The 16,213-nt window shown below is 43.1% G+C and overlaps 1 protein-coding gene across 3 annotated transcripts in view; it reads right to left on the bottom strand.

Annotated features, from left to right (window-relative positions):
- Positions 1-4,019: 4,019 nt before the first annotated feature.
- COL4A2 (collagen type IV alpha 2 chain) overlaps positions 4,020-16,213 on the bottom strand; it is a 137,399-nt gene continuing 125,205 nt past the window's right edge. For all 3 annotated transcript variants that reach the window (XM_035317971.1, XM_035317980.1, XM_035317987.1), the window contains 10 exons: positions 15,667-15,738; positions 15,128-15,253; positions 13,893-14,009; positions 12,171-12,332; positions 11,941-12,039; positions 11,133-11,279; positions 10,422-10,538; positions 9,409-9,600; positions 8,767-9,053; positions 4,020-5,909 (listed from right to left, as the gene is read on the bottom strand). In XM_035317971.1, the coding sequence (XP_035173862.1) occupies positions 5,655-5,909; positions 8,767-9,053; positions 9,409-9,600; positions 10,422-10,538; positions 11,133-11,279; positions 11,941-12,039; positions 12,171-12,332; positions 13,893-14,009; positions 15,128-15,253; positions 15,667-15,738 (1,574 nt within the window). In that variant the 3' untranslated portion in view covers positions 4,020-5,654. The remainder of the gene's footprint in view (positions 5,910-8,766; positions 9,054-9,408; positions 9,601-10,421; positions 10,539-11,132; positions 11,280-11,940; positions 12,040-12,170; positions 12,333-13,892; positions 14,010-15,127; positions 15,254-15,666; positions 15,739-16,213) is intronic.

Here is a 16,213-nt window from a genome sequence, read left to right as displayed (position 1 = left end):
TGTAGAGTCTCCTTTGTCTTCCTATGGATGCTTCTGGCTTCATTTCCTAAAACTAAAAGGTTAGTTGTTTTTATGCTTTGTCATTGCCTTTTTCTGTCCCGCTCAGCTCATGGTTGTGTAGTACATAGGAAGACCATTTCTAAATAAATAAAAAATTAAATTATTACTAAGTATATCTTTATTTTTTTTTTCACAAGTATGTCCTCTTGAGCAGTTTAGCTTCTTTGCAGCAAGTTGAAGGTCAAAGTAGTTTTATTTGCTGCTTTCAAGTACATAGTGGGGAAGAATGCTTGTGAGAAAAGTCCCAGTCACATTTAAGGGTGGTTATCTCTTGGGTTTGTTAAGGGTTTGCAGTTTAACACCTGCCAATCTGTCAGAGACTTAATTGTGCAGGCTCTGTGGTGTTTAAAACATCAGCTGTATTCAATTAAAAACTTAGCAGCTATCAACAAAAATTCAAGGCCAGTACCAAGACTTCTTACTGCATTGGGAAGAGACAAAAAGGCTTTCTTGATCTTGTTTGCGACCAAAGCAATCTGCCAGCGTGTCTATGAGAAGTCTGCCACTGGCTTTGCTGCATTTGATGGCAATTGAACTTCCACCATGCAAAGACTGTGTTGGAGCCTTTAGTCACTTGTTGCAAGATGCTTTACACATAGAATTTTCAGAGTAAGAAAAAATGTTTGTAAATTTAACATCCAACACTTCACAAGGTATAGATGCTCAAAATTCAATTGCTCCAGTATTTTATTCATAGGAGATCTTAAGGAATTTCTACAGTCTTTCCAAAAGCTCCAACCTGGGTATTTTTACTGAAAGGAAAGACAGGAGGCAGTCCTGCCTGCAGTACCTTTGCCAAAAGGGCTACAATTGTCTGGGATGGCGTTAATGGCTTTTCTGGTGTTGCTAGCTATTGTTCCTTGAGAAATGCCTGGGTTACGACAGGTGGTCACTCTCAACCTGTGATGGACAGGGGTGTTGCACAGCAGAACCCAGGAGACCCAGTAATGCATGGGGATTGCTAATAAGATGTTAAAGTGAATCTGGATTACTTGATGTATATGCTAGTCCCATTTCTTCACTACTTTCTGAAGTCAGATTGTGCCTTCAAGCAAAACTTGAAGGCTTCTGGGGTTTTATGTAGGATTTTTTTTTAGTAGTAGCTTAAGCTCTGCTGCAGTTGAGCTCCGTTTAACAGCACAGTGTTGATGCTCTGCTGCAACAGTGCCTATGTCGTCTTCATGTCTGCAAGTGTGATTAGAGAGCACAGTTCAACCCCTGATGCTGAGGCTGCACAAATGATTTTCCTGTTTAGTGGTACTTTATTTTATCAACATAGGTGTTTAATACAGTATGTCCTGCTCTTGTGCTTCCTACATGTCCTGCATAAATTCATTCATTCATTTCCTTGCTGCTTCTGCAGGAGCATCCTGATATCCCAGCACTGCAAAACGCAGTTTATACCCCCATCCTACATAATTTTACTAGAAAAATTCTGCTTGGCTTATTGAGGGGGAGGAGTATTGAAGCGGCAGCACAGGGACCGACGCTGATGTGCACGTCCTAATTTTTATTGTCTTAATAACCTCACAAGCTGGCACGTGCATGCATAAGTGGTTGTAGCAATAAGTGACTGCTTCAGAAAAGTGAAATGATGTGGGAGAGCCGCTGTGCTTACACGGTGTGAAGGGGGTTGTAGTTGTAATGAGCCCGGGGATGCCACTGGCCCAGAGGCTGCAGTGGGTGCCTGCGGTGGCTGACAGGGGGGTGGAAGCGGTGGGGAGGGCAGGCAGCAACTGCGAGGCCATTTCTGCTGAGGTGGCCTCTCCCTGCTGCCTGAGGAACAGGCTGGAGAGCTCACACACTACTTGCTTGGTGTCAAAAATTCAAGTCCTCTGCGGGCTGAGGCAGTACCTTGCCATGCCCTCTGGGACTCATCTTGGCTGTATCCCTATTCAGTGTCAGCTTTTCTGTGCCCTGCCCAGTGTGGGGTTTTCCCCTGCCCTTCCAACATTGCTTTTCCCACTAATAATTTTGATATGAGGCCTGGTCTCAGGCCTTTCATGGCTGCATAGGGAGGCGTCTGCATGAGGGTTAGCAGTGGCGTTTGAAGATGTATAAACAGTGAAATAGTTATTTTTTTTGTAACACCACGTGAATGTGAGCTATGGGCTTGTCCATGCCAGCCAGGCCAGGCTGTGACCTGAGAGGTAGGGCCGGATGGCGGGCTGGCGAGGGGGGTCTTACGGGCCGAGCCAGGCTGGTGCCTGTCTGCTTCAGCGTGGCTCTGCCATTTTCTGTGTCATGGTGGAAGGCACAACACCATGAGAGCAACAGCAAGTGTGTGTCTTGAAGGTGTTGGCAGAGAGAGGCCGAGGCAAGGTTTCAGTCTCTGGCAGCCAGATAAGGTGCAGCCAAACCCACGCAGCAGTCAGTGACCACGCCACCTCTCTGCTGGCAGCAGTCTGATACTGCCGGTTACAGGGTTATGTTTACTGCCTGCACGCTGCTGATTTTCTGTTTCCACATGCCTTGGACAAGCCTAATCACAGCATGTGAGCAGACGTGGCAGATTTGGTTAATACAGAGAGAAAAAATTTGGTGTCAAGTGGCCAACTTACATTGACTTCACTATAGCTGTGCTGATATATTGATGCACCATTACCTATGGGGGGGGGAATATAACCTTGCTGACCTTTTCCAGGCTCAGCAGCATGTTTTACTTCAGGGTATTTTCAGACAGAGAGTTTTAAGAAACAAGCAGCATGCTTTGAAGCAAAATAATTGACTATTAGTCAAAAGACTGTTTTGAAAAATCATATTTCCTGAATAAAAATGTTTTAACTTCCTGGGAGTGGGTGTTTCAGGGAGGCAAATTTATCTGGGCAGTGTTACGGACAAGGCATTTCCCCTGCAAGTTCCATACTATGCTCCAAGGTAGCTGGCAGGCTGAAACCCTCTGGCTGCTGCAAGCATCCCACGTGTTCATGTGTACTTGCTCCCTCCCCTTCCCAGACAGTGAGTAAGCGTTGTTTGGAGAAACTTGTGTGTAAGTACATGGACCTGAAGCACATGACGTACACAAAGAAAGTACAAAAGTTCACTGCTGTGTGGCATTTTCTTTTTCTTCTAATTTCCTGAGTGCATTTCAGCTCACCACTGTGCTGATGATACTGTGCTGAGCAAACTTGTTTAGAACAGCTTATGAGAGTCAGAGGAGTAATAGACAACACAGCTCGAGGAGAAAGACCTATCTGCTGAGGCTTTTCATGCAAAAAAATTAGCTATATAGGGAGATTTTGCGACATAGCAGCCATTAAAGTCTGAATAGTTAGCTGTTGTTGCTGACATAATTGTTTTTTACAGGTCTGTATAACCTGTACTTGAATTCTGTTGAAAAAAATTCATGTGCTGCATTGCAGGAGTTGCAAACTATAAAGATCACAAGTGATTTAACTGATCATCCAACAACCACTGATGACCTGGAAGAGGTAAATTGATAATTAAGGGGTGTTTGTTACTGCCGTAATTTAAAAGGATTGGCAAATGTGGAATAGATTTGGCTAATGTGCACTACAGTGTTTTCAGTTCTATGTATTTTATTTGGCTGAAACAAATACCAGTGGAATTAATTTGTTCAGAGGCTGCCTTTCATAGCCAAAGTATGGTCAGAAAACTGATTTTAAGCTCATGTAATTTCTCACTTCATGGTTATATCTAATTATACGCACAACTAATCCCGGCTAGAAACTGTGCTAGCTCAGAACTTTAACTGAAGTTACATTTCACATTTTTTTTGCAGAGGTAACACTTGTCAAGTTTGGTTTATGTTGGTTTCTTGAATGTTGGGGAACATAAATAATAATGCTTTAATTTGCAGCATCACAATTTATTGGCTTAAAGTCCTCTTTGTAACAACAGATGAAGTACTACCATCTCTGCAGTTCAGCTTAAAGGAGCAATTTCAGAACTGCACTTCCTTTCTGGAATGCTTTAAGTGCCACAAAATGTATTCCTGGTTGAAGAAGTAGAATGGAGCATTGCGGTAGTGCTTTTATTTTTCTTTCTGGCTTATGTGCAAAGTAATTCAAAAGAGCAGTCCATACGCATTTTATAGAAAAAACAACAACTCTGTTTACAAAATGGCAATCACCAACAAATAGAGGTGTAGAAAAAAAAAAAAAAAAGATTTTATTTATGATACAGTGAAGATGGAATGTAATTACAAAAGCCAATAAACACCTGAAGCTGGAGTGAACAGTTGAAAAATCAATTGTCATTGTTACAGAAGTCTCTTCGATTTCAGTTTTTAGTGTTTGGGTATATAATCGGGCTATGTCAATGGGAAGAGGATGATTTGCAACTGTGCTTTTCCCCCCTCTCCTGTAGTGGTGACAGACAGCTTTGGGTTAAACGGCTTCTTTCTTTAGAAGGGGAAGAGCTATCTGTTGTGGCCATTTCTCATTCCTGGCATGCAATGACATGGCTCCCTATGGGAAAAGATGGTGCCAAATAAATGCTCTGCTTCCTTCCCTTTTGGTTTTGCAAGGAAGGATGCGTGCAGGCAGGTATGCTGGTCATCACATTGCTACACGTCGTCCCCAGCTGCCAGGACCACATGCCTCCAGCCAGACAACTGGCAGGTCTGCATGTTTTGACCTTCAAGGTAACGTGGCATTGAACAGTAGGCAGTCCTGGAAGACCTACCCTACGTGTGACAGCAGCTCCAACAGCACATGGGTAATATCTGTTTGTGATGGTTTCAGAGGGGAAAAGCTGCAATGCAAAAAATACTCAGTGCTGTGAATAACATGACACAGATCCATGTCCACAACATGGTGGAGCAGGAGACCTTTGTGGTGATCCTTTGGCCTGGAGTATGTCTAGAAAAAAACTGCCAGACTTTTAAAGTAATGTGCTGATCTTCATCATGTAGTCTCCTAACCAAAACAGGAAGAGATGTGCATTTTCTGGTTACTCTTTTTGGAAGGCCTGTGGGCTTCTCTGCTATTTCCAGTGATTAAGTGCTAAAGAGTGGTGAAGCTTAAAAAAAAAAAAAAACAAAAAAAAACCACAAATATAATAAAAAGATGATTGTTCTGTGTGTGTGTTTGAAATGCCCAAGCATAAAATACTGTCATTGAAGTTAGGTTTTAATGCTGGACATGAGCACCTTCCAGTGTACATTTTCAGTACTTTGCTAGGCTTTAAGGCTTAGTGTGATCACAGTGTGTTAATTCTTTGAATGAATTGCAGCTGTTAGTGTTGTGACAAATACAGTTAATAGAAAAGATGCATACGTTATCTTAAATGCAGTGGGTATCTGACCAAGGTATTCATTTACTACTGAAGTTTTTGTGTTTCAAAGCTGAGTATTTGTAACATTTGGCAAATGACATAATGTTAGACTAGCAAAAAAATACATATATACTGTATAGTAGGAGAACACAACACTAGGTCTGTGTGTTAGAGTTGATTTCTCTTACACTTAATTTGCTTTTACAGACACTTTTAAAATTAAATTTCCATTCAGCTTTTGAGGTAATAAGTTAAAAAAAGCACCAACATGATTTATTCAAATGTCTAAACATCATAGAAGGTTTCACTGTACAAGAACTACAGGATAAGCAGGTTCCTTATACTATGAAAGACTTCTATAAATTTTTCATACAGACTTGGCATCTGCTGATACGGCTTCGGATGAGTCCTGCCTTGAGTGTATCTCCTGAGGGCTTGCTTTGGAAGGGCTGGTCAATCGTAGTGAGCCAGAAGCTGTATTTATTCGCAAAGTAATGACAGGTTCCGCGTGCGCCATTGCATTCGATGAAAGGAGTAGCTCTGAAATCTTCCAGGCAGCTCCCAGGAGAAACCAGCGACTGTCCTCCACCTTCATCACCAGCTGCAGTGTGCTAAGGGAGACAAGGAGGGCAGCGTTCAGAGTGCAACCTCAGGCGATGCTGTCAAAAACTTACGTGTGGGGAAAAGAGAAAAAACACTAGAAGTGCTCCTAATTCTTAACCCTAGAGCAGAGAGAAGGCTAATCCTGCAGCTGTGTAAGACATAAGGGTTTGGCTGTCCTTTATACAAAGGAGCAATCTCATATGCTGATGCCACTTCTGACAAACCTCTTTGCTCTAGTTCGGATTTTCACTGTTTCTAGTCTTAGAACTGGAGAATCATTTAGGTGAGAAGCACTCTGGCACTTCAGCCAGTTCTCCGCTCAAAGCAGACCCATCTTCAAAGTTGCACTAGGTTGCTGTGGGCACTGTGGAGTTGTTGATAACGCCAAGGATGGAGTTTCCACAATCACTATGGGCAGCCTGTTCCTCTGCTTGCCATCATTAAGTAGAACTTTTTTCCATACAGCTAACTTGGATTTCCCTCATTATAAAGTTTTATTTACTCCGCATTACATTTAAGGAGCACTGTGGAAACAAACAAAAAAGCTATACAGATAACTTCCCTCTATCATATATTCATTAACAGAACATTCCAACAGCATCATGCATCTGTAAACCATTCAGCTGTTACCTTTAACACGTAGCGTAGTAAGAAACTGAATGTCACTTATGTTCTGTCAAAGGCATCTCTAACAGAACAGGCACTTCCCCAGGCCCTCTGGGGGCTGTACAGCTGCATATTTAAGTGAAGTTGCTTAATTTTCTGTTAAAAACTGAAGGTATTTGCAATACAAATGAAAGCAGTTGGAATAGTTGCTAAATAGCTTTGTAAATGTGGGAAGAAATCTGTTGGCCTTGGTTTATGCTCAGAGGCCCACCGTGTCCATATAAATGGGTAACACAAGTGGCCCCCTGTTAATGGAGTAAAGGATCTGATCTCTGATCGGTGTTGCATGTTGCTGAGATCTTAGGCTATTATTTTTTAAACAGGTCCAGATTGCAAGATGTGCGAAGCTGTGATGTTTCGGAGCATAAGCCTTCTAGCATACTTCTAGGTAAACAAAACTAGCAAGAAGAAGGGCTAAACTGTTAACAGTTTTGAGGCCTCTGCGATCGGAGCTGCACAGCAGCTGGTACAAACTGCACACGCTATCTAAGCACTGGCCCGGGAGCTCGACGACCTCAGGGCAAGGGCTGTGGCCTTCCTATGCTCAGTGTACAATCTCCAGCTCTGTGCCTGTGGTAGCTTCTTGTTTACTGGCCAGGGCTTCTTATCCCCCCATAAGGCTGACACTTTTTAGGAAGCATTTATAGTTCAGTGCCCTTTCTACATGAAATCTTCCGGACTTCTAAGGTGGTTTGGGCAGGAGTCCACGCTGCCTCCCTTCAGGATTGTACCTTAGCCAGGGGAAGGAGGTAACAAATTGAAGCCCAGAAGTAAAAGAATGTGTACTCTGAAATAACCACAAGCACGCTGTACTTCTCCTTCAAGAGTTGCATAAGAAGCAAAAAAATGTGTATGCCAAACACATCGTTTGATCTGAGCACTAGATGGGAAAATGTGAAAGCTTTAATCTTCTGAAACTCCTCTCACTGTACGTTCCTTGGTGCTGGCAGACTTTGTCCCTGCAAAAGCTTCTTGCTAAGGTGACAACTTTGCCCTTAACAATGCTGAATGTTTACATGGGCTTTACAAACAATTAATCCTTGGAATTCCTGTGAAGTAACTATGAGATTCGTATCGGGGCTTTTCAGAGAAGCAAAAGAAAGGTCAAACATAGGGCTGGACAAAAATCGGATCTGCCTTTTCTCAAATCCTTTTTTCTAGAACTAAATGAAAAATATCCTTTTTTTTATTTTTTTATTTTTCCTGAAAATGGAAGGTTTTGGAAAGCAAATAATCTGGGGGAAGGGTTGACTACAACAGTCCCATGGTGTTTTCTGCCAGAAAAATCTTACTCTTTTTTCCAGCCTGGTTTCCTTCATCATTCAATCCAGTGTTTGATGCATTAACACAACATGGACGTATTGTTGCAGGTTTTGACTCTAGCGTGCATTAAGCAAGTCAGATAAATTATTACAAGCCAGATCATTCACTAACATATTCTAGGTACTGTTCACTATGTTGAGTCCTCCGGTGCTTACACGATCCCTCTGTACAGTCCTGCTCCCACAGCTAACAGTTTGGAGTGAGCCAGAAAAAGAGGTGAAGCCTTTCATTATGTTTTATACTGCACACCTAATGTTAAGCTCTTCTGTAAGACCCCATTTCCTAATTATCTTGTAATGACAAGATCTAAGAGATCCTTTGAGCAATAATCCTATTGCTCAAAGCTCTGCTCCTGCTGCTGTTAGAGATAGAATACTGCAGATTAACTTTTAAAACAGGAGGCTGTTTCTATTTCCAGACTAGATGAAACACTTTGGCTTCTAAGTCTTCTACCAAAAATCAATGATTTTCAGTTTCTAAAAGAAGGGGGAAAAGTGTCTTTTTTCCCCTATAGATCAGCTTCTTAATAGTGATGTTCATCAGTAACCCCCACTCTTTTTCTAGCTGTGAAAATGCTCCGTAGGCTACTGCCTACAGAGTGCAGTTTTACTTGGTAATTCACAGCTGTACCTATGCTCTGCTCTCAAACACTAGTTTGTACATAAAATAAGGGCTCCAGATGCTATTCTGACAAAGAGGCAATTTTCTCTGCGGTTCACAGAAATTTTGCTTCTCACTCCTGTCTCCTAGAAACAAGTTTCCCAGGATGTTGCATAGTTTTGATGTTACTGGAGCTACGACAGAGCAGCCTTCCTAGGGTCTAAGACATACTTAAAGCCTAGTGCCACACACAGTGTGACGCTGAAGGACAAATACCATGAGGAAGGAATATCCAATCCACAAACTGCGCCAGCCTTCAGGACAGCGAGGAATAGAAGCTTCTTGGCTATGGACAGCAATCGCCACAGCTGGGGCCTCACAGACTGAGCAGCGGCTGATATATGGTCTAATTTCTTCTTCTGCCACAGGCATCATTGGGAGAGGTGCTGTAGTCGAGAGCCAGTAGGATTTATCATTTCGATTTGCATAGTAACAAATATCCCCAGGGTTACAGTAGAGGAATGGCATTGTACTGAAACGAGCCAAGCATGAGCCGGCCAGCCCTGTTAAAAAGGAAAAAAAAAAAAAAAAAAAAAAAGAAATTAGGGCAATCATTTTTGCAGAAGACAATGCATGTTTTCAGTTTATTGCTCCATCCCAAGCGTGTATCAGTAAAACCTTGCAGTCCATAATGTGTCACTGGCTTTCCTGTTCCCCTTAAATGGCACTAACGACATGCAAAGTCTCTCTCAGGGATACACTACGCAGACCTGTGGTTTTTATCTTCTCATTTTGGTGCTTCCTAAGCCTGGCTGTTGAAGTCCCAGCTTTCTATAAGTAAGCTCTATTCTTTTTTTAGTTCTTCTTCTCAGTCAGAGGGATGGAATTGCAGCTGCTGCCAGCAATACCTGCACGTACCTAGGTCCTGGTTGTGTGCTTTCTCTTGCCCTTCGAAGTACAGGAGGCTGTACCCACTCCAGAGTTTGTTCATGCCGATCGGACACATGGGCTCTTGGTCGGACTGGCTGTGCTTCACCAGCAGGTAGCCGATGCTGACGCTACGACCCGGCATGCCTGGCAGCCCAGGGCTACCGGGGCGGCCTGGCTGGCCTTAGGTGAAAGGGGAAAAAAAAAAATACAGCTTAGTTTGTGCTCCCACAGGTGCTCTCATGCTAGCTGGTATTTCAGATGAGCTGCCCATGAACAAAGATTAAATGCACAATAACTCTTCTTATGGTAAGTTATTGTTAAAAGAGATGTAGCTCTAGGGTCAAAGCAGTTGATTTTGAAGTAGGTTGGTGCTGGATCAGCATGATCCGAGATCAGATGATACATTTCACAACCAGAGCCAGGGAAAGTCACATATAAGGTTCTGATAAACTTCAGCATACTTTGTCAATACAAACGAGCATCTTTTTTCCTTCAAAACATTTTCTTGGTCTAAGATAAACCAATAGCTTTGGAATTGCTTGCATCTGCTTTATATGGTTAAAACTGTGTTCTGCAGATATCTTTTGGTCTGTGTAATTAGTAGTCTTTCTGCTCTTTGACTGGATAGAGACAGGTATTTCTTTCACAGCTACATTCTCTTAAACGTCCATGCAAATATCACCTACGCAAATATCCATTACTATGAGCATAACGGCTAGTAAAACTCTGTGCTGAAATAATTAGAGCAAACCAACGTGAAAATGCACTCGGATCAAAAAAAGCTCATTCACAAGTGGGCTGCCATCTGCAGCTATCAAAACTTATTTTGAAAACATTGCTTTAAGCTACCTCTGTTAAAAGTTAGCTGTGCCCTGTGACGAAGTTGTGAAGGAACAAGCTGTCTCTCTCCTCCCTCCTCCCCATCCACCGATACAGTAACTACAGAATAATTATGGCATGAAATGGGAAAGAGGGAAGAAGTGCTGTGTGACATCTCTTACCTTCAAATCCCACTGGACCTTGAAATCCCATTGCTCCTTGTTCACCTCTGGATCCAGGAGGAGCTGGAATGCCCCCTCTGCCCTGGAGCCCTGGGTCTCCAGGTGAGCCTCTGAAACCTTGCACCAACAACAGTTATGAGCACAGTGGCTGCAGAGATATCAGCATGCTACTTGCTCTGATAACGTGCGTCCTACTTGCAAGTGTTTGGTACTATCTGTCCAATTTACACTAAAAGCAGTATCCCATGGTTCCTGCTCAGGCAAAAAGCACTAACTTCATTAGAAAAGGCTGCTAGAACTGAGACAACATGACACCCACAACCTTAAGCTTTCACTCTTGGCACCACCACGCATCTCTGATGAGGCCAATAGCAAAAGGTGCACTGTGTCTGCTCCACATACCACTGACACCACATCTCCTGGGCCAAAAGCACACCCACAAGGACGTGTGCCTTTCCACAATCACATCTATATCTGGTGTTGCTTTGGCTGAGCGAGTGCTGTCAGAGTTTATTCCTGTTTTTCTTAAGTTCTGAACTTAAGGAATGTTCAGGAGGGGGAGGAAAGCCAAGCTCTTGGCTTTGAAAAAAACAGATTTGACTCTCCTTTCTGACCTGTAGGATTCAGAGTTGAAGAGAGCCAAGGCAGGGCTCTGGTGACCTCTCTCTGCTAAGGGCAACTGAGCTTTTGCTCCGAGTGTGCAGTTTGTACCTGGATCGCCTGGTGGACCCTGAGGGCCCATATCTCCTGGGCTTCCCTGAGGTCCTGTATTTCCACGGGGACCTGGTGAACCTTGCTCAGCAACCAGCCTTGGAGGAAGAGGCGGCAGCCCAGGAGAGCCTGGAGGGCCCTGAAAGCCTGTGACAGGAAGCAAGGTGAGACAGTTTCATTAACAAATATGCACATTTTCCTTCACATGCTTTCATCCACACACAAGTTGCTGTTACTTGGCTGCGTATGTGGAAGAGGGACTGTGGTCTACAGTTCACTACCTTGGGTATAAGACATATATTTACGATCTTGGAGGAACACATGTGAGGATTGGGATTGTCTTTTCTTGGACTGCACAAAGATAAGCAGAAGGAAATGAATGGCGCTACTGCTTCCTCAGTTATGACATTGGGGTTGGGATGGTTTCTCCAGACAGCAGACTGCTCTCTGAGGTAGAGCACCACCTTTTGGTGGGCTTCTGGAGACACAAATACATGATGGCATAGGTATTTCTAAATATCCAGTATGTCTACTCTGCAGGATTATTTTAAGTCAACATTTTTTTTTTTTTCTCTGAAAGTGGGTCTAATTGTGGAATTGGCCCCTCATACAAAACAAATCACTTTCAGCAAAAAGTTGACTACTCATGTTAAATTCAGGCATCCATCCCCTACAGTTTTCCATGGGTTACAGGGAGTCATGCAAGTTGGAAACGACTTAGGAGGCTCAGAGCAGGGCCAGCTAGATCAGCTGTGTGTGGCTGCAAAATGTGTAGAAAGGAGCCATGCACCTGACTGCACTTACTCACCAGTTAGCCCTCTGTCCCCCTTGGGTCCGATGGGTCCCAGATCACCTGGAAATCCTACTGTGCCCATAAAGCCGATGACACCTTGTTCACCCTTTCGACCTTTAGTGCAAAAAGACGTTTCACATTACTGCATTTCAGTACAGATCATATCCATTCAGAAGTCATGTTATTCAAGCTGCTGTTGCATAGGGGGTTTCCCCCTGCAGATGATCAATGTCTCCCATCCTTACCTTTTGGCCCAGGGTACCCGGGAATCCCAGGTCTCCCTGCTAATCCAGGGTCACCTCTAGCTCCTTTTGGGCCGGTTTGTCCGCTCACACCTGCTTGTCCGCTTTCTCCTTTGCTTCCAGGTGGAGCTGGTACTCCAGGCTGCCCCTGTAGTCCTGGATAGCCTGTTTAGAGCACATTCAAGCTGTTATCTGTCTATGCTGCCTCAGTACCTGGGCAAAGACGAAAGTAACAGAACTATCTAATTGTGTCCCATCAGGTTTTATTCCCTCAATTTAAGCAAGGAGCTCATGCTCAGTTGTCCAACAGACGTACTCAGCGCTCCTGCTCCTGCTCTCAGCCTGGCATACCTTTCTGCTGCAGTGGCAGAGGACTCAGAGCACAAAGCTCCCACTGAGCCTGGTGTCATCTTAAGCAAGATTTCAGCAGCAGTGAGATGCCTGCTGAGATGCGGCCTTTGGTGAGCTATCCCTTCCCCAGCAAATGACACACATTACTAGGTGCCTCCCTGCTTTGTCCTAAATTCTCCAAGCAACTGGAGGGAAATCAGATATCAGCAAATACCTGACTCGGCGCCAGGTGAGGTGGTAAATATGCCAAGGACTTACTGTTCCATGTACTCTGGTGCTTCAGTTGAACACCTGGATACAAACAACTACTTCACTCTGTCTTGGCAGTTACGGGAACAGCTTCCTTTTCCAGAAGTACCTATTTTCTGAAGCTAAACCTGGCAGGTTCCTACCTCTGCTGCCTGAGAAGAGATTTGAACCCTGTTTCCAAGGGGAGAAGGACTTAGTAACAAGGATTTTCAGCGGGGCATCTCCCACGTGGCCTGTTGCAGTTGGATCACGTGCAGGTACTAATGCAAGATGCTTATGGCAAATAGCCATGCCTATCGACATATCAGGTGGCATATGGTCTTCCTGTTCTCATCCCACTCTCCTCATTGCTTCTATTTGTATTTTTTTAACCCAATGACTGCCTGGGGAATGGGAATCAGTATGCAGAGTAAGGCCAAGTAGCATCCTAGTCACATCTGGAAACCTAGGTACTTCATTGGCTCCACAGCTAGTCTGCCTCCTGTAAGTTTTTGCTGAGCTTACATTAAATTTCCACACATCATAGAGATGATAATGGGACACCTGCAACATCTGCTACAAGCGCTTTGCAGTGGCACTGAAGTTTGAAATGATTGTGCAGTCCAACAAGCAGCAGGATTTTCAGCTTCTAAATACACAGAGCCACACTGTAGCTCTTTCACAGGAGTGAAAAATGTAGGCTCGTAGAACGTACTTTCAGAAAGAAGAGCAGCTAATGCTCTCCTATGTAGTTTCACATAGGAAAATTCTGTGAATGATTAAGAAAGTATTCTGTAGCTTTGCATGTCTGCCACAGATCTAAATTTTAAAGCAGAAAGTTAGCATAATGCTTCTGAAAGTTGTTAAGGGAATTTTGGATGATCAATTAAATCTGTTATTTGCATGAAAATCAAGTCCTTCCATTAAGATACCCTGCAGGAATGGCCTTTGGCATCAGGGTTCTGTCCCTATTATCTTTTGTGCCATTAGTTGCGTCTAACAATTATTCAAGGAGCATCGAGCCACGTACTTCAGTGTTGCACTTAATAGGGATATTTTACTGAACAAAGATTGCAATAACTACTGCTGTTGCTAACTTTCTACTTAATCTTCTGTGTTGTTTGAGGGACACAAGGCATGAATTACCTGGCACTCCGTCCAGACCTGGGGAACCTTTATCACCAGGATATCCTGATATGTTTGAAAACCCAGGAGGCCCTGGAAATCCATCCTGCCCAGGAATGCCAAAGGTTCCTTGGATCCCTGAAAAGAAGAGAAGAAATAATCAGTACTGCAAGGACAATGCACAATTGCAATTATAAGGACTCACCTTTGACTGCATATAAAAGTGGAATTCAGAGGTCAATTAAAACCAAAAGTTCAAATCCAAGGAAATTCTCTATAGATGGAAAGTGTTAAATGGCCAAAAATTTGCTTCACCTTTTTGCTCAAAATTGTCCTTTTGAGCACACGTAAGTTGTCAGGAAGCCATAAAAACCCTTTTGTTTAGTCATGTAAAAAGAAACTAACATTTTTAGTTCCAACAAACAAACAGGAATAAAATAAGCCAAAAAGCTGTTTCTTGCACGGCTTGGTACTAAATCTCTGAATCGTGTTTGAGAAGATGCAGCATGTTAATTATTAATAAAGTAGAGCACCAAAGAACAGACATTCAATGATACAGGTAAAAACAGTATTTTTTTTTTTTTTTTAATATCTGCCAGCCAGTATGTTGGAAAACTTTTGTAAAAAAAAGTAGTAGTTGTTCATCCATAACATCAGTCTGGTGACCCTGTGATGGAAGAAGAACTGGTGGTGAGCCATACTGAGGTAAGTGCTGCCTGCTATAGCAAGGTGGGTCAGAGCTGGAAAGCTGTATGCTTACATTGCACAAGGGTGATGGTATGAGTAAAGCACCGTGCATGGAAATAGAGCACAGGAGCGATCGCAGGGAAAAATCACACGTTAATGGACAGCGAGGCGTTCAGAAGAAAGGTAAATATTGAAGGATTTGCAATGCAAAGAAAGAAAGAAAAGCCATAGTGTTGGTGTAACTGGATCCTCTTTATAAATATTTTGAGAGATGGTGGCTGAGAGCAGCATTTGCAGCGTTCTGAGCTCTGGGTGTGCTACAAAGCGCTGCTACTGTGGGGAAGGACAGGAGGAGCTAGCTTGTCCAGCACTGGCCAATACACAGTGCTCTTTCTGAGCAAGGTTTGGCTAAGCAGCAGCAGTAACTCCAAACAGTCACCTTTCCCACACTGGGCACTGCTTTTGGAGTTCTCCTGTATTGCTGTCTACAGCGCATTGCATTTCATGACATCCTTAACGCCCACAGCTGGAACAAAAACCAAGTAGATCACGTTCTCCAGGATACAGACCTGGAACACCTCTGTCTCCCTTCTGACCCGGAGGGCCTCGGCTGCCTTCCACTCTGCTCGGCTCTCCTGCTTCTCCTTTGTCACCCACGGTACCTGGGAAGCCTACAGAGCCGTAGCCATCTGGACCTGTTGTGGAGTAGTTCAAAATTAAGAAGAAAAGTTTCTGCATGTAATAAAGTATCAGCATGCTAACATACAGAGAGCATGTGGACCTGCTGAATACATGAGCCTATAGTGACTCACTGAAAAAAAATGGAATAATGGAATAAATAAATAATGCTCATAATGGAATAGAATGGTCTTGATGATTTGACTTTGCAAGAGTAAAGAAACTATGACTTGAAGTTGTGTTCTAATTCATCTGTGTGGCAGCATGGAAAGTGTGTGAAGTGGTTTGCCAGTGTCCACAATGAGGTAAATTCCACATTGGGCTTTATAGGGCACAGTTAGGAAAGTCCCACTGCAAAAATCTCACGGACCAAACCTGCAGCTAACACAAGGCAGTGCCTGTGAACAGGCAGAGTAAAAGTCTCATTTACCTGGTGATCCTGGCAGCCCCTTAGTGCCTGGTAAGCCGTGCAGTCCACTGATTCCTCTCAAGCCAGGCAAGCCTGTTTTAAAGTTATAGTCATGATTATTTTAATAGTTTCTATCAGTCTGTATACATTCCTCAGCAGAAAACTGAAAAGCTTGAATAAATATGATTCTGTGTTAAACTCTTTCATATTATATGCAAATTGATTAATTGCAATAAGCTTATTATGAAATACAGCACTCTATGTTTTTTCTTCTTTGATTAGCAGTTTTGTTATTACCCAATAAGCTCACTATGAGGTATTTCTTAAAATCTCTCTGATCTGTCTGGTAGCATGCCATTAGTTCCAGTCTTGAGACCACAATTTTGTTAATAACCATTTATAGTTTTCAAAAGTCTTCAAACCAAGACAGTTATGGGATAATTGTACACTCTAAATGTGATTATAATGAAGCCCTCTTCAGGAGAAATTCACCGTGGGTCATTAAAAAAAACCACCAGTTAACAGAATGTCTAATAGCTGTCACTGCTGGTAAAATGTACCACATTTA

The sequence above is a fragment of the Oxyura jamaicensis genome, chromosome 1 (genome assembly GCF_011077185.1).
Source record: "Oxyura jamaicensis isolate SHBP4307 breed ruddy duck chromosome 1, BPBGC_Ojam_1.0, whole genome shotgun sequence".
In the NCBI taxonomy this organism is placed as follows: Eukaryota; Metazoa; Chordata; class Aves; order Anseriformes; family Anatidae; genus Oxyura; species Oxyura jamaicensis.
Note: the sequence above shows the minus strand (reverse complement) of the source record. Positions and strands in the feature narration are given on the sequence as shown.